Source organism: Brienomyrus brachyistius, chromosome 18, assembly GCF_023856365.1.
Source record: "Brienomyrus brachyistius isolate T26 chromosome 18, BBRACH_0.4, whole genome shotgun sequence".
Classification (NCBI taxonomy): domain Eukaryota; kingdom Metazoa; phylum Chordata; class Actinopteri; order Osteoglossiformes; family Mormyridae; genus Brienomyrus; species Brienomyrus brachyistius.
The window spans coordinates 19,117,300-19,134,903 of record NC_064550.1 but is presented as its reverse complement, the minus strand read 5'-3'; the positions used below and the strand labels follow the sequence as shown (position 1 = coordinate 19,134,903).

The 17,604-nt window shown below is 45.7% G+C and overlaps 1 protein-coding gene across 8 annotated transcripts; it reads right to left on the bottom strand.

Moving 5' to 3' along the window:
* Nucleotides 1-745: 745 nt before the first annotated feature.
* Nucleotides 746-17,368, bottom strand: zbtb44 (zinc finger and BTB domain containing 44). Of its 8 annotated transcripts, XM_048983070.1 has the most exons (7): nucleotides 16,337-16,752; nucleotides 14,051-14,137; nucleotides 9,734-10,819; nucleotides 9,170-9,254; nucleotides 7,990-8,141; nucleotides 6,549-6,849; nucleotides 746-3,649 (listed from the first exon to the last, which is right to left on the bottom strand). In XM_048983070.1, the coding sequence occupies exons 3-7, from the start codon at nucleotides 10,776-10,778 to the stop codon at nucleotides 3,328-3,330; spliced, it is 1,905 nt and encodes a 634-aa protein (XP_048839027.1). In that variant the 5' UTR covers nucleotides 10,779-10,819; nucleotides 14,051-14,137; nucleotides 16,337-16,752; the 3' UTR covers nucleotides 746-3,327. The 8 variants fall into 8 exon arrangements, 7 of the variants coding, with proteins under 7 accessions (XP_048839027.1, XP_048839024.1, XP_048839028.1 ...); XM_048983067.1 differs by lacking the exons at nucleotides 14,051-14,137; nucleotides 16,337-16,752 and adding an exon at nucleotides 16,988-17,368; XM_048983071.1 differs by lacking the exons at nucleotides 14,051-14,137; nucleotides 16,337-16,752 and adding an exon at nucleotides 17,103-17,368.
* Nucleotides 17,369-17,604: the final 236 nt, after the last annotated feature.

Here is a 17,604-nt window from a genome sequence, read left to right as displayed (position 1 = left end):
AATGGACATGAGATTCGCTCCAAAGTTACGAGGTCAAATGGCAAAAACGCAAAACGGCGGATCTGGGAAGCGTCAAGCTCGCCAGCAGCAGACACTCTCGAAGGGTCAGGAAACAAGGTCTTTGAAAAGAAGGGATAGAAGTTTTTATGAGCGTGTTCCTCGGCTTCCTTCGCTGCACGTGTGGGGGGCGTCCATGCTCTGTAACTGCACTTCTGAGCACTTTATCGGCCCTAACAGCCGGCAGCGGCGGTGGTGCTTATGGGCTGTACGATCAGGTCAAACACAGCCTTGAGGATGATACGCAGAACTCAACAAATGTTCTGCCAAACACATTGTCGGTTCAGGACACAACACCAGGAACCAATCCGTCTCTGCCCTCTACATCGTCAAATACTAAATATTTGTGGAAAATCATTTCTAGGAAGATTCTGAGGATTTTGGTTTAAGTAAGGCCACACTGTTGATCCCAGCCACACGCACAGCGACTCTTCAAATGCTTTTTCCGCTCATGAAAAAGAAGAACATAAGAAAAAGGAGAGTTGGATAATTGGAGAGCTGGAGAGGACGTGGCATTTGGTATGTCAAAGGGGAGCCCAGTTTCCAGCCTGTAGTACAGTTAGATATGGAAGAAGGGGCAGGAGAGTGTCGATACGACTGGGCGGGTTAAGGGGGTGTGGATGTATGCGCTGCTCCCACACAACACCTGGCTCCCCCCCCCCAATAGTAATCACACTGTGCCACGCGGCATGGTGCATAAACTTTTATTTACAATCTAAATTTAAATTTTGTACAAAACACCCCTATTAATGTTCTTGCAAAAAACACAAATGAGCAAGCTTAAAAACATCCAATAGTTATAAAGAATGCAGAAGGTCGGTTTTCTACTCGAAGTTTGGATTCCAAAGAATGCTCTAAAAACAGAATTTTAAAAACAAATCCAGGTTACTATGGAAACTACAGGCTGTTGCATTCTTTTCTGTATCGTATCACGGTATTTTAAGACCATTTAAATAAACTACAGATTATATATCAAAAGGCACACAATACGAGTAAAACTAGGCTTCAGATTACCAAAACTATAAAGAATATATACATTACAGACAGTCACAAAGCGAACACTATAAGGCTCAGAATCCAATGACCTTTTCTGGGTACCCACACTGATAAGAATTTCCAAAAATGACAATCAAACAGCAATTAAAATACAAAAGTTCACAAAAATATAGTGACAAATAGCTACACTTGTTTCTCTTTTTTAACACTATAAACCAGAAAATGTATATTACATATAAAAAGCAGATAGGTTATCCGAAGCGATGAAAACATTTCACACTTCAGAAGCGACATCTATAAAAACGGGGAGACAAAACAGTAAGAAAAGAAACGTTCCCCATGCTGAATGATATCAGATTTTAGCGATAAGAGCGGATATGCCGATAATAACTGCGGGAGTCGAGGCCGACTGGCAGTCTCTCCCGCCCCCAACAGCCCCGACGTGAAGCAGGTCGTCAAAAAGCGGCAGGAACACTTTCACAGCGTCACACAAGGACGGCACACGGTCACGATTCAGGGGAGAGCGACGGCAAACTCGTGCGGTTTTTTTTTTTTTTCTCCGTAGGCGGTTTGTTTCACAGAAATGAAAGAATTTCCAACCTCTTCTCGTCCAAGTAAGTCACATTATCAAAGCCCACTATTACAAAAAAAACATACATTCTTTCGTTTTGAAATTCTGAAACAATTGGCATTAGACCTTACATATATATATATTTTTTTATTTATTGCACACAAAAAGGTCCAAATGAAGAACACAAATATTTCGGGCACTTATTTCCTTTTACTAAAAGTCTTACAGTATCACCATACAGCAGCATACGAGTGTATAAATAACTTGGTGCTAATATCAGACAAATTGAAAAGTTTTGAAGACAAAGGTAATTCGACAGCTCATTCTAATTCCCTTGTCTGTCATCTGAATGATGTACAAGTGTTTTGAATGCTTCTTCAGCCAGTAAGCTGCTGATTGAGCAGAGTCGGCCGGTCTGAATGCATCATCACAACCACAGAGAAAGAAGGCATCGAACTGATGATTCAGAGAGAAATGTCGGGACTCCTCGCCTGCCAGGTTCGTTAATATTGAATGATGGTGGAAATAACATTAAGTGCCACCGGAAAGTGTCAGTTTCTGAAGGGCGTACATGTCCCCTCGGGGGGGTGGGGGGGTGGGAGCTCACAAACGATTGTTCGAAATGGCAGTTTTGCTTAACTCTACAGGACTGACCCGAGCGTTTCATCACACCACTGCATCTGCCTGATGACAACACAGGTCCAAGGTTTAGTGTTCATAGCCCACTTCGCAACACAAGCGAAGTCGGAGCCGACGTGTATTCATGTGTACAGCGTATTTATAGAGCGTATTTATAGACATGTCACGTTTTGTTTGGTGTGATTCTCTGGGCTGTGTTCAGTGATACTGGTAACCCCTAGAGTGAACCGAGGTGCAGGGGAGTGCTCCACCGACTGGTGCCGGGAGGGAACCCCTCACTGTCACTCCAATAAAGGTTCTCTGAGCTGGGGGGCACCTGCTTGGCACTTGAGCACAGTTCAGTCAGGCCATGCCCCCCCTTAAAGGGAGGGTCATTCACATAGAGAGTCGCCTTGAGCTTCAGGTGCTATTGTTAGCTTCAGCTTGAAGTTGGCTTCTCTTTAATTGAGATTTTTGGGAGGGAAAGATCCCTGGATAAAGCCCCCCCCCCGCTAGTCCTTGTGTCACCGAGAGCTCACACACCAATAGGGAGCATAACATGTGATCGTGAGCCACGTAAATATAAAGGCTATTTCAAGTTTCACCTAGAAAAACATGTTTAAACACTTACAGCATAATATATATTGTATATATATATATATATATATATATATATATATATATAAAAATGTAAGTGGTTCATATTCTTAGGGACATTACACACACACATTCACACACATACGTACTCATACGATTAACATCAGCTATCAACCATCGACAATATCAGTGTCAAACTATTCAAAACCTACAAGCAATTGTTTGTAAGCGACACTAAAAACATAAGCCTGACAACTGTAAAAAAAAAAAAAAAAAAAAAAAAAAAAAAAAACACTCATAGGATCCAGTTTGAAACTGCAAAAGGAAAAAGAAAAAACCTTTCGTTGCTCTTGTCAGGATTTAAACCTCACCTTGGTGTTTTTTTACTTAAAATCACAGAGAACGAAATTCAGGCACTTTTCCATTGGTTGGGCAAGGGGTGGGGGCAGGGCTTCAGGCAGCGAAGGGGGAGGGGGAGGTGACGTGGGTCACTGGATAGTGATCGAGGCCAGAGCCTCCTTGTGGGAGCCTCCGTCTTTGGGAGTCTCCACAGAGCTGCCAGTGCTTGTCTTTGGCGCTTCTGACACTGTCTCCTCCTCCTCCACCTCCTCTTCGTCCTCCTCCACCTCCTTAGCGGCCAGGGCGCCCGGGGGGGCGAGAGAGAAGGCGCTCTCGCAGTTTTGGGTGGAGGAGACCTGGGAGATGACCGGCATCTGGACAGAGTTGCCTTCGAAACTTTGCTCCGCCAACTCGTACTGTCCCAAGGCCTCCTCCTGCACCTGGTTCAGGTAGTCGGGCACGAGGAAATCACTGGCGGCGGTCGGTGGGACCCGAGGGAGATGAAACAGAGGGAGGAGATACTGATTAAAGGGCGATGCACGTGGACCCCATCCTGCATCACCTTAGCTCCAAACTGCGGGTGGTTAATCAGGATACGTCATTAGCGTTATTAATCAGACACCACTCCAGTCACAAGCACAATGCTCAATTAATATTTTTAACGATATAACGTAGGAAAATAACTAGGATTTCTTTACAGTGGATGGCATAAGAGGGATCATAATTCTTATGGAGGGGCCAACCTTTTCATTAGCTAATGATACGTCTTAAATCAGTGACTGACAGGGGAGGAGGCACTCCAGGGACCAATCAGCTTTCAGCTGGGGCAAGTGCCCCCGGTGGCCCGCCCCCGTGAACACCCCTGGATATATTTAACCTATCAGAAGGATGTTACAGCCCTCAGTCTCAGGAGTCTCTAAGTCAATGTTTCTCAACCTGGTGCTTGGGGACCCCCAGACAGTCCTCATTTTTGTAAAAAAGGAGCAAAAAAAGCAGACCGTCGGGGGGACCCTGAAGACTGGGTTAGGAAACACTGCTCCAAGTTAATGATCAGCTTGGAACCAACCTCTCTATGATCTCTCTGGGGGTGGACAATGAACAATAAAAAAATATACTTCTGTAAGAGATCCAAAGGCACTAAGTGGTTCAGTCTGTGCTTTTCAAGCTGAAAAAAAAAAAAAAACTGATGCGGGATGCCTGTCAAGCATGAAAATTATAATCTTTGCTTGATGATGTGCCAGACTGAGCCGGTTGCTGACATGTGGGGATCGTAAAGCTTAAAACAATCCCTCTCTCTTATCTCCACTGACTGCAGAATTTCGTGAAAGGTTTCCATTTTGTTTGTAAGCAAATTCCAAAGGCTGTCAGCCACTGCATGGATTTTTGGGATGCCCAACTGCGGCATGACAATCACAGTGGGAAACATGATAAAATAATAGAAATGCAAAGTTGCCAAGCTTTTGTCCATTGTGTGTGTGTCCCTGGGTTAGGGTCAGAGACCATAAAACACTCCCTGATATATCTGATGGGAACATGGGCACACATTTTGTGATTTGCTTTATTCAGAGTCGGTACCAGCAGGTAAACGCATTGACTGGAGGAAAGCGTAAAAAATGGCCTAACATGTTTCAGATTCAACTTATCATTTCTCTGTGCAGAAGTGTCACATTTAAATACTTATTTCTTGCAAAAAACAGCATTGGAATTAAAGTCAAGACTTCAATGCTTCGACCAAAAATACCGTTCAATTTCAACTTCAATTTCATAAAAGCCTACAAAAACCCTCCACTAAACTAGGAGCTGAAATAAAAGGTTGAAGTTTTTCAGGAAATTTGTAGCGAAATCCCATAATCGATGGTGGACAGACACTTTGGAAATTAATCATCAGATCAGCGGGAACCTCAATGGTCAGATCCCAAAAAAATACAAGATAATGACTTGAAATTTTTTGTCTCTTTATTCGGTATCCAAATAAAACACTGACTTATTAAAGCCAAATTTGACCTCCCAGTACCTATTCACAGCTTACAAGAGGGAAACCAGCCGAATACTTCCCATAATGCCTGCCCTTTAATGCACTGCCATAATCCAATGAGCCCTGGTCCTCTCGACCTCAGATATTAAAACGCAATTATGTGCAACAGAATACGGAATTAGCAGGTTGCTGGTAACTCCCAAAACCACCTTAAGTGACACGGATGACAAGAAAGGAGAGCGGCTTCAATAAAAAGCGATCGGTGTAAGATATTTGAATGCCGAGTAAGAGTCTGGCTACAGGGAGCTGTTCTAGATTATGCCAGCAGAAGTGCAATCGGCCCTGAGGATGATGCAATGCCAGGCAAGCAAAGCTAAGCAGCACTGTGTTTCACGAAGGGGCCTCATCTGGCTGGTGCGTCTCTCAGCTATTGGATTCGTTCATTGCTGATTTGAAACAGGTTTATAAAAACGGTAGCAGAAGGGTGCCCTGATCTTTCAGGGTCAGCTGAGTCGATTCCGGGCAAGAGAGGCGTTTTACACTTCTATACCTAATCAGTTTACAAAAAAAAACCATTGGGATCTTTTTGCTCATTCAGTATATTAACCTACATCAATTTCTCTGTGAATTCTTTACCAGTGTTTTTACCTTTCACACATCACACTAAATAGCCTTGAAAACTTATTTAGGTCTGCAAAAATCACCCCTGGACCAACTCAGGAAGCAGGAAGGGTGTTAGTACATTATTTATATACCCAAACATTGCAGGAAAAACAAACCTCCGCCAAATGTACCATGAAAAAAAAACACATATTAGCATCAAATGAAAACCACAGATTTAAACAGTCTAGAGCAGGGATGTCAAACTCCAGTCCTGGGGGGCTGGAGTCCTGTATAGCTTAGCTCTTTCCCTGTTCTATCACAAATGAGTGACGTGGTAATTAGCACAAGGAGGTGAATCAGGTGTGTTAAATGAAGGGAAACCCAAAAATGTGCAGGACTCCGGCCCCCCAGGACTGGAGTTTGACACCCCTGGTTTAGAGTCAACAGTCATTAATACAACTTTATGCAATACTGCATGATACAGGACAGAGATGCTATCGATAATGATGCCCCGCTGCTGATGTTAAGGTCAGATACCAGGGCTCTAAAATTAGAAGGAAAGCAATTAGAGTAACCTTCCAGTCCTACACCTTTACCACTCCGCCACCTGCTGGCAGAGAGCTAACAGATCATGTGTAAGTAAGTGTCACTAAATTTCTGGACATGCCTGTACAGTGGCAGAGAGTGCGAGTATTAAATGAGGCCCGGTGTTTGATCTAGTGCAGTACGTGTGTGTGTGTGTTGGGGGAGGTTGACAGAAGGGGTGGGGGGGGATTTTAACAAACTCCTCACCTGCTCTGGAAGTAGTTTGCTAGCTCTGACGCCTCATGGTTCAGACTCCTCAGGTGTACGATTAAATTGCCGGAGTTGGTAAACATGGCGCCGCACGTTTTGCACTCGTAAATCCGCGGCTTGCGGATCATGTGGCGGGACACCCTCATGTGGTGCTTATATTCACCGAAGGAAGTGAAAGTGGCGCTACAGATCTGGCACCGGAAACAGCGTTTACCTTCGTGCTTCAGACGGTGCATCTTAAGCGAGTAGGCCCTTGTGAATTTTTTCCCACAGCGATCACACTGGAAGGGCTTAATGCCTGCGGGACAGGGAGAGCGAAGGGTGGAGTGTCAGCGGGTGCCGTATCTGGCTCAGAGCTCCTCCGGCGGGGATGTCCTCTTCCAGACGTGAGCCACCGGATCATTCTCACTAACTCATTAACCACAACCTACTGATTTTCTCGCATTTTTAAAAACAGTCTTAAGTCAGACTCAAATTATCAGGGTCGTCAGAGGGAAATGGACCCTCCTGGCAAATCCAGGGGACCCAGCACATTACAGGGGACCGAAAACCTCCCAGCCAGCAAAATCAACTGAGGGGACCCCCTCCCCGGCAAATTCTATCTACAGTGGGACCCAAATTTCTTCATATTCCAAGTACCACCCTGAGCAACGCGACATTTTGTCAGGGGGACCATAATTTCTAGCCATGCTCCTGCAAATTACACAACATCATTTTTGAATCTGTCAATTTTAATACTGGGGTAGTTATTCAATTTCATAATATTACAATTTATTACTATAATAAACAAGTATTTCAAAAATCCAAGAGTTACAGAGAAAAGACAATACTAACAAAAAGAAATTGAGCATCATACAAATTGCTTGTATATTGTGGGTTACATGCAATAACGATTTAAAAAGATTTTAAATCTTTGAGCTCAGAACTGTTACGGTAATGAGATTTTGGGGGGGACACGGTTAAAAAGAATCATTAAATCAGGGCAACAAATGACAATTTTAATATAGCTAAAAAGTTAAGGTGATGGCAGGTTCTCTATGCAAAAGGAACACTGCATTTCACTGGAACTTTTTTTTTTCCCAAAGAATTCTCAAGTTTGTGAGAATGACCTTTATGCACTCAAGTCCACAATAGCTTCAACTTAACAAACCCTGTAATCTAAAACAGGGTTCACTAAACGTAAAACGGTACTGGAATGCCAGGAGCCACATGAGCACTAACACACCCTGCGGAACCTGGGCTCAGATCCCACAGATTCTGCTAAACCCCTCAGACTTTCTGAAAACTATTTAATTGATGTTCCAGAACGTTTTTTTAACACCACGCCTCCTAAACCTACATCCCAATGCTGGTAAATAAAATGGCGAATCAGAATCAAACAAGTCACAAGTGCACATCCCTCGCCTCCTCTGATTGGCTGAGTCGACGTCCCACCTACCTGAGTGGATAAGCATGTGCTGCTTCAGGTTCTGGATGCGTGTAAACCTGACCCCACATGTGGGACACTGAAACGGCCTGTCTGGGCCATTGGTTCCGGGCCTGGTGGAGGGGCTTATGTACAGGTGATACGGGTACTGAACATTCTCTAACCTGCAGGATGAGAGACAGGGAGGGGGGGTGTTACTGCAGCGTCAGTTTTGCCCGAAAAACACTGCGCTCTTCCATACGCCATGAGCCACTTAATGACTCATGGTGTCTTTCCCAAATGTTTCAAGGATTCCCTGCAAGATATCTGTGAGGATGTTTGAGAAAAGGCTGGCAAGGCATAGGGAAGGCTGAGCCCAATACACTTTTAGAAAAACCCAAGAATTATATACATTGAATATCCACTTATTTGAAATGTGAGGAACACAAACACATACAGAGCATGCAAACTCCATGGATACCAAGCAGAGGCAAGATTTGAACCCTCAACCCTAGACTCTCAACCCAACACTGCTATCCAAACATACCGACCATATTGATAATGATTTTTAACGGTCTTCTAAAGATCTGCTACCATTATGTTCTATTCACTATAACACTGTGAGTAAATCATACCTCTTGTTTAATCTTTTAACACGACTTTTAACGGAGCCATTCCTCAGAGCTATAGCCCACTGCTCAAACACTAATCCAAAAACATTGTTAGCTAATTCAGGATCCTCATTACCATAAGAGAATACCATATGAAAATGACTTCACAGTGTAGCTATGCAATCATCTATGGTAAACCATGTATGACTTAACCGAGGATTACACGCTGTGTGATTACCACGCCAGACTGGCCCTCCTAAACAAACAGCATGCTTGTTCTATCCTACATTGCGGACGAAAAACCAAAATGGCACATGTCCCTCACCAGCCGCTACGCGACAGCCTGACCGTGCTCCAATTCCCTTTTGTTTACCCAACAGCGGGATCCTCGCCAGCTTTGCGCCAGACGAAACTGCAAACGCATCCACCTACTCACACGGGGATATTTTTTTATCCCGTAACCGAGCCAGAGAAATGCAAACAAATACACAGTGATACACCGGCAAAAGAAGAGCTCCTTGGTGACACCGGCTTTCGCTTGACGTTTGGTCGGTATGGGAGAGAGAGCGATAGGAGATGGGAAGAAAAGCCTGGAATTTTACCTCTCGTCATCTTCTGCGTGGCCGCTGGCGTTGGACGTGCCCTGAATGGAAGGCAAGCCCTCCACGACACCCTCATCTATGGAACCTTGGGTAGAAAACGAACAACAGAAGAAGCTTTTAACTGATATGCGCTTATTTCTCCAACTTGTAAAACGGTGCTTTCCTCAACACATGTAAGGGGCCTCAACCTGCCCACATCTCCCCTTGACATTATCTATTACTATCCCATGCTCCACACTCTAGCGACTAATGAATAAGTAACTAACCGAAGAGCAAATTTCCAAAACTCACTCAGGTTCCTGGCATGTTTTCAAGAAAATTTCTTAGAATTTAGTCTAACTTAGTCTACTTAGTACTAACTTAGTTAACTTAGTAACTTAGTCTAAAGTGTTTCATTGGATTAGGTGAGGGCTGACTGGGTTTTGGTTCCCAATATTGTAACATATGTTGAGTAAGCCCGGTTTCAGACCTCATCACAGCAAAAGCAAAAAATGGACTGGCAGGAGAATTCGCTCTGGATGCGCACTCAGACTGGTGTCAAAGTTGGAGAAGAAGGACACACACCTATGGAGGAGGACTGGGGGCTGATTAAAAGGTCCTCCTGGACTTGTTCACTGCCGGGGACGGTCTGCTGGTCACTGAGGGAGCTGTGAGAGGCACTAACAGGCTGTGATGCTTCCTCGTGAGCCTCCTCGTCACTGAGCCGCTCCACTTTGACACGGACATCCTCCTCTCCTGCCAGTGGGGATGCCGCCACCACCGTCTTGGGCCCCTCGCAGGCCAGGTAGTCAGGCAGGCCGCGGGACACGTCGGTGGCAGAGGCGCCTTGCTCCAACCCGTGGGGACTCCCCGGCACCTTGGGTTTCTCCGACTGAAACCGCCGGTCCACGCCAAAGGGGAAGGTCCAGGGGAAGGCCAGAGAAGAGTCCACCGGCTGCACGCCAGCGTCTGGGAATGAGGAGGACGGATGTGGCACCTGTGGGGAGGCAGCCTGCGAGGCAGGGCACTTCAGCGGACTCTCAGGAGACATGACGATGAAGCTCTTGCGCTTGCGGCGGGACTCGCGGCACACAGGGATGGCCCGCTCCATCACGCTGCACTCGGATGACACTGGCGAAAGGCTGCCGTCTTGCGGTGTCGGGGTACAGCCAGCAGTGTCCTCTGTTGTGGCATCAGGTGCCTTCTCCTGTGACACGCCCCCACCACTGCTGCCCGCGTTCCACAGGATGCTCGACTTCATGAACTCGGAGCATGTGCTGGCGACAGCAAACATTTGCATGTAGCTGGCGGCGGCCAGCACATCGATGATGTTCTCTGTGTTGATGGAGAGCGTGGAGGTGTAGGCGTACTCTAGCAGCGGCGTGAAGCCGCTCACCGTCACATGATGAAGGTCCAGCACCACCTTGTCGTCGTTGTCTGGGCGGCCCACCAGCTTGCTGCGCAGGAACTCGCTGCAGCAGGCCAGCACCACTTTATGCGCCAGGAAGATTTTGTCTTGCACCCGGATGGTGACGTCGCAGAAGTGGCCCTCGTTTCGTAGGGCGTTGAGCTTCTCCAGCATCTCCTGACTGTGGGTGGCTGAACTGTGGGTGAACGTTTTCACGCCCATTTCTGAAGTCCTCTCTATTGAGATGCAGCAACACTGATTATCTATTTAAAAAAAGACAAAGGATGACGCTAATTAGAGGTAAATATCGATGAGTTGTTTATTTTTACAGAAATAATAGTCCTACTGTTGACTGAAACACAAAAAAATGGGTTGTCTCATCATGACAGGCAACAAAGCTTGTCGACATTATTGTGTAGAGGAGGGACTCAGTTTTACAGATTAAATGGATCGATGTGACAGAAAACATATGTTCTGCAGAAACGTCTTTATATACATCAAGTCGCCACGGCTCTATAGGCAGGCAAAAAACACAAGTAACGAATTACACTACACAACATAGCGGCATTTCAGTCACCCTTGTTATGCAGGAGCTCACAATTTACACAGTAAATCAAATCCATGGCAGCCAAGGCTCAGCTCTACGGGAGACAACAGCAAGTCGACACAGAGACAAAGAAGGGCACAACTCTGAGGAAAGAAGGAGCCAGCACAATTGGTGATGGACAGTGACAACCACCACTGGCAGCGTTTACTAACACTCAAACCATGTACTTGTATGAGGCCCCAGATGTTTAGGGGCCCCCTGTTGGCCACAAACAGTCATTACACTAAAGGGGGTCCCAAAATGGGTTTTTGAGAGGGGCACCAGAAAATACAAACTTGCCGCAGACATCTGCGCCAAGCTATGAATGAGCGACAGACTCGGCAACATGGTTCACATTGAGAAGCTCAGTCGGACCAGAAAAGAATGGTCAAATCAGTTAGGTAGGTGTGCCGGGTCTTCTGTCAAACCCAGAAACCTCGGCAAGTTCTCGCAAGATCGGTTCATCAAAGCATCAGCACTACTGTAAGGAACATGCTCCACAAGATAGTTATGGAGACAGCCTGCTCTGAGTGTGGTGCCGTGCTTCTCCAGAACTTCCTGATGCGTGTGGGGAGGAACTGTGGCCGCTTTTCCTGAAACCTAACATTTTATTGTCGAAACAGGCAGGTTCCTTTATATTTCATCTTCAGCAATCTTCAAATGAAAGCTGGTCATAGACAAAGATAGGTGAAGGTCAAACAGCAACATCTGAGAACTCATTTTTTATTATAAGGGATTCATACACTCACTGGTCACTTTATTAGGTGCTCTAGGCACTTTGCCTTCAGAACTGCCTTAGTTCTTCATGCCATAGATTCAGCAAGCTGCTTGAAACATTCTTCAGAGACTGTGGTCCATGTTGGCATGATAGCATAACACAGCAGCTGCAGATTTGTCGGCTGCACCTTCACGATGCGAATCTCCCATCCCACCACATCCCATAGGTGCTCTATTGGATTGAGATCTGGTGACTGTGGAGGCCATTTGAGTACGGTGAACTCATTGTCATGTTCAAGAAACCAGCCTGAGAGTGTGTTATCCTGCTTGAAGTAGCCATTAAAAGGGACGGACATAGTTAACAATGATACTTAGGTAGGCTGTAACATTTAAACGATGCTCAGTTGGTACTAAGGGACCCAAGGTATGGCTAGAAAACATCCCCCACACCACCAGCAGCCTGAATTGCTGATAAAAGGTCAGACGGATTCATGCTTTCATGTTGTTCACTCCCAATTCTGACCCTACCATCTTAACGGCGTGGCGAAAATTGAGATTCTTCTGACCAGGCAACATTTTTCCAGTCTTCCATTGTCCAATTTTGGTGAGCCTGTACCCACTGTAGCTGCAGTTTCCTGTTCTGAGCTGACAAGAGTGGCACACGGTGTGGTCTTTTGCTGCAGTAGCCCATCTGTTTCAAGGTTTGACGTGTTGTGCATTCAGAGATGCTCTTCTGCAGAACTTGGTTGTATCGAGTGATTACTGAAGTTACCTTTGCCTTTCTATCAGCTTTAACTAGTCTGGCCATTCCTCTCTCACCTCCTCCATCAACAAGGCATTTACAGTTAGAGAACCACCAATCACTAGATATTTTTTTCCTTTTTCGGCCCATTCTCTGTACAATCCAAGAGATGGTTTTGCGTGAAAATCCCAGTAGTTCAGCAGTTTCTGAAACCCTCATACCAGCCTATCTGACATCAATAACCATGCGATATTCAATCACCTTTCTTCCCAATTCTGGTGTTTGATGCAAAAACGATCTGAAGCTCTTGATTCGTGCCTGCATCTCGTCTGATTTTATACATTGTGCCGCTGACATATAATTGCCTGATTAGACATTTGGTTTAGGGAGCAATTCAACAGGTGCACCTAGTAAAGTAGCCAGTGAGTGTACATCCATTTGCTGAAGATTGTAACCATAAACAGCAATCAGTAAACACTTTTTACAGACCCTCCACTGCATACTTCTGTTGTTTTATCAGTGGCAGAGTGGAAGCCATTTCTGTTCATCTTTGCCAGCGTGCGAGAAAATGTCCATATTGGGCTGTGCTCTCACACACCGCAGACAGACGTTTAGTGGTCTGTTTACGCAAGACTAACAATGGGGGCTCAGCAGAGCAGATAATAGAGAAAAGTGAAGTTTCATGAAAGTAGTAGCAGGCAGCACAGCAATAATGAGCGCAGACTTGCCATGCTATACTGGAGCCTTCTAGAAGCTACTTAACCTGAACCGCCTCATTAAAACACCAGTGAAATAGGCAGGCAAAATAGCGGGTTGCCCTGGTATTGGCTAAGCAGTAAAATACCAGTCATGAACTAGCCAGTGAGGAATGAACAGTGACAGCCAGAGAGAATCATTATGTGACAGCCAAACAAGACCGGGGTCTTCAAAGCCCCAACTATGGCTGCCTCACCAAACATGTCACTCCTTCTTAAAGGTACTTTGCCTCCCATAGATCACTCTCCCTCCAGAGCTACTCTCAGGGAAGATCAACCACAAAGAAATTTCCTTCAGTGAAATATCAAGCTGATTTTGGCTCTTACTCCCTGGCAGGTAAATAATGCAGTCAGAACAGGTCCCTCCCACCCAAAGAGAACACCAATAGGAATGCAGCCTTGGATTCTAACTGGACCAACTTACACATGTCCAACATTTCCAGGAGGAAAACAGGGTGCTGCTTATTTGTGACAAGGCAGCCATACCTACAAATACAGCCATAGTTGCAACATCATCACTCAAGTAACATCCATTTCTGATATCAGTATGTCTGTTAAAACAAACCATATAAATAGGAAAACATTTAAAATATACCTGTTTTGTTATAGAAAAACACAATTGCATATAAGACTTTAAGTCTGACTGTTCTGGTCGTAATCAAAATCAATACAATATCGAAGAATTATCTATTACCTGCAGTCACCGTCTTCAAACATAATACCGGATACCCAACCACACAGCAGATGGTCTGATGCCAGAATATGAGACAACCATATTTACCTAAATAATAAAGAAAAATTGTTTCTTAGTTTAGTTCACTGGAGAAAAAAACTGGAGATCCCCACTTCGACAGAATCCGCTATAAGAAAACACAATAGACACCTGCTGTCTGCTCTGCCCACTACCAGCTCCAGAATCCACAAAATAACTTTGCATCACACCAAAGCGTCATTAATCACAATGGGACGACTTCAGGACAGAAACAGTGAAACCATAACTTTTATGGACAGATAACAAAATAGTGAAACCATGCCTTTTATGGTGAAATAATGAAATTGAGATCTGCATCATCTGGTCTGATTCTCTGGGGGTGGGGAAATAAAGTCTAAAATCGGCCAGACACAGATGACCGCCCTCCCAATCCACTTACACTGCTGTTTCTCCGGGTGCCTAAAGTCACAGAGCTGATCACTGAATCAGCAGCGCATGTCTATGACGGGAAAAAATTCCTTCCCGACTGAAACCAGCCCCCTTGCCCACAAAAGGATGGGGGCTATGTCTGGCGGCTGCCTAGACACGGAGCTTATTTCCGAAGAAAAGGAAGTGACAATTCGGCAAAGACCCCTCTCGCTCGGCCTCTGAGCGTGGATGACGACCCCGGGTCGCCCAGAGAAGCTCTGCGACCGGAGCTGGCTGAGCCTAAGCTGCCGTCATCGCTGCTTATTTTCCGTCCTGCTGGGTAATTTCTCCCACCTTTGTTTCAGGGTGCCATTTATAAAAACGCTACCGTGTTGGTTTTTCTCCCCCTCCTCTGTTCTGTAGGCTAGACTGGTTTAGTATATTACCAGATTAAGAATAGTTCCCCTGGGCCTGAATGGGAAAAAAAGGCACACAAAATAAAATAGCAATTTTCTGGCTGCATTCCTTGATACGCTAGCAGCTATACACAGGGGGTTAGAGTTAAAATTATATCCCCCCCCCCACTACCTGTCATGGATTGGAAATTTTAGCAATCCACTGAGAAAGTTAACAATCCTGTATGGCAAGTTGAAAATCCTATTTTTTAATTACACTGGAGAAGCTATATGTGAGGATATACCTATACAACCAAAAATAACATACTACACACCTTGAAATAGGTAGAAATAGAAAGGTTATCATAGCTACATCACCAACGAATTAAAAATCCAAGTCCACCTGCTACAATCTGCTTGCTGCTCAATAATAATAATGATAATGACCCCATTCCTAACTTAAGACCCCGACATCGCTGGTATTACTTTACAGATCCCTCTCTTAGGTAGCAGACAAAACAGTTTTTTGGGGAATTCCTGTGGAAACACGCCACTAGTATAATGCCAGCCTGTTACGTCCAGTCAGGCAAAGTGTGCGGCTCTGCCCTCTCTGAGGGGAAATGGTGCATGTTAAGATAAACGGAACAGTCCTGGTTAAGATGGAAAAGTCCGAATGAAACAAAGATGGAACGGTCCATGCTGAATGGAACAGGCCATGTAAAATGGAAACAGGACGGAAATGGCAATGGTACAATCCAGGCTGAGAGGAACATGCCAATACCGAACAGAGAAGTCTATTACTGAATGGAACAGGCTCCCACTGGATGGAATGGATGATGTCAAATGGAAAAGGATTGGCAGGAGCTGACAGTAAACAGAGGAGCTCTGAAGGAAAAGATCCCCGTTAAAAGGAATGAACCAACACTGGACAGAACAGCTCACCTTAAGAGGGAGGGAGCATTTCTATATAAATAAATAAAATTGCATTGCATTTCACATTAACTGTCAACGGGCCAGAGTTAAATGCAAATGGAGTGGGAGACGGTAATCGCCTGGCGCTAAATTGGAACAGCACAGTCCTTGTTAATGATAAACATTCCAGCGCTGACTGACAACAGAATGGTTCACGTTAACCATAAACGCCCAGATCTGACTGGAATCAGCATGGTCCAGGTTAACCATACACATGACAACTCTACTGTAAACGGACTAGCGGTGACTAAAAACTATACAATTCATTTTAGACACAGACATGACAGCACAGAATATAAACGGCCCAGCTATGACTGAAAACCATACGACCCAGGTTAAACACAGACGTGACAGCATTGACTGTAAACGGGCCGCCTTTGACTATAAATCGAACGGTTGACTGTGACCGTAAACGTGGCAGCCCTGCCTGGAAACAGCACAGTTCACGTTAACTATAATGGAAGTTTAAGTTTAAATGGAAACCAAGACCCACTTTAACCGGAAACGAGGCAGCCGTGACCGTAAAGGTTGACCGTAAGCGGCCCGACTCCGGGCAGCATGGAGACCGAGGCGCTCTCCTCCAAGGCAGCTTCGGGGGGCGGGGTTTTCAGCACAGCCCCCTTTCACTTTGTTTACAGTGCCTTTAACAAGCAGCTACGGCCGCACGGGGCATTTTTAATAAGCAAAAAAAAAACAAACAAACAAACAAAAAAAACGCAGCAATTACTGACAAAGGCACTTCGGGGACTCTGCTTTCTCACATAAAGCGGGAAGGCAGCTGAATCTCAGACGTTACAAAGACCGCTTAGCACTCGGCTAATCAGCACAGACCGCGACGCGCTTAGCCAGTTAGCCGTCACCAACGGAATGTTTACATCCGGCCGGGAGTCTTAAGCTCACGCCAAGCAAAACGCCGATAGCGACTTCGGGAAGCCGTCGCCCAGTCTGCCGAGCCCGGTCAGCTGGCCGCGCGTCCCCCCACCCCCCCTCGGCGGTCTCTCCCCGCCGACACTCCGCTAGCTACCTTAGCCTCCGACAGACACCTAGTGATGTCGCGAGGCAGCTACGAAAATGACAGATAAAAGACAGCGGTCGGTGCCGAAACGTCCGCCGTTAAACGGATACGAAGCTTCGCGATATTTACCTCCAATAAAAAAAAGAGAGCGAGAAAGGAAGAAATGAGATCCGGCCTGCAGCTGGACCGAGCGCCCGGGGAGGGGGTCTGCCGACTCGGCTGTGAAGGCGGGCGTATCGCTAACGTTAGCACGCAGGCTCCGCGCTGCTGTCTCCCCCGCCGATCAAACTCCCATTTCCAGCCGCGGCACCTTCGCTGCTACAGCTCCCACGTAAATATGCACGAATGGGCGGCCGACTGTTGGCAGAAGGGGGGAAGAAAAGTTTATTTCCACCCTTTCCCGTCTCGTCTTTCTTCTTTGTCCCTTCTACGGGTATTTTTTTGCACTTTATTTTTGTCCCACAATGCAATGCGCCTCACAGTCCAGTACCAACGCGCACCGCAGGCAACCAGTCCGGAAAGTAACTGTGAATATGGTGAATCTCTAATTATACCTGCAACTCTACAGTCATAGTGCCGCGTCGTGCCACACAGTGACATTAACAATAACGCGAGCACAACGGGTGCCCGCTCTTTACAAATCAGCGGTTTTGTTAGTTTACATACATACTCTTTTAAGGTGAATATTGCCTTGCTCTGAGGTAGTGAGTGTCATGCAAATGAACAACCACATGTTGTCTTTGGTT

Coding starts and splice junctions, on each gene's coding strand:
- zbtb44 (XM_048983067.1), bottom strand. CDS start 10,778: ATGGGCGTGAAAACGTTCACCCACAGTTCAGCCACCCACAGTCAGGAG. Junction 6,850..7,989: donor GCACATGCTTATCCACTCAG/GTAGGTGGGACG, acceptor CCTGTCCCGCAG/GCATTAAGCCCTTCCAGTGT. Junction 3,650..6,548: donor GCAAACTACTTCCAGAGCAG/GTGAGGAGTTTG, acceptor GACCGCCGCCAG/TGATTTCCTCGTGCCCGACT.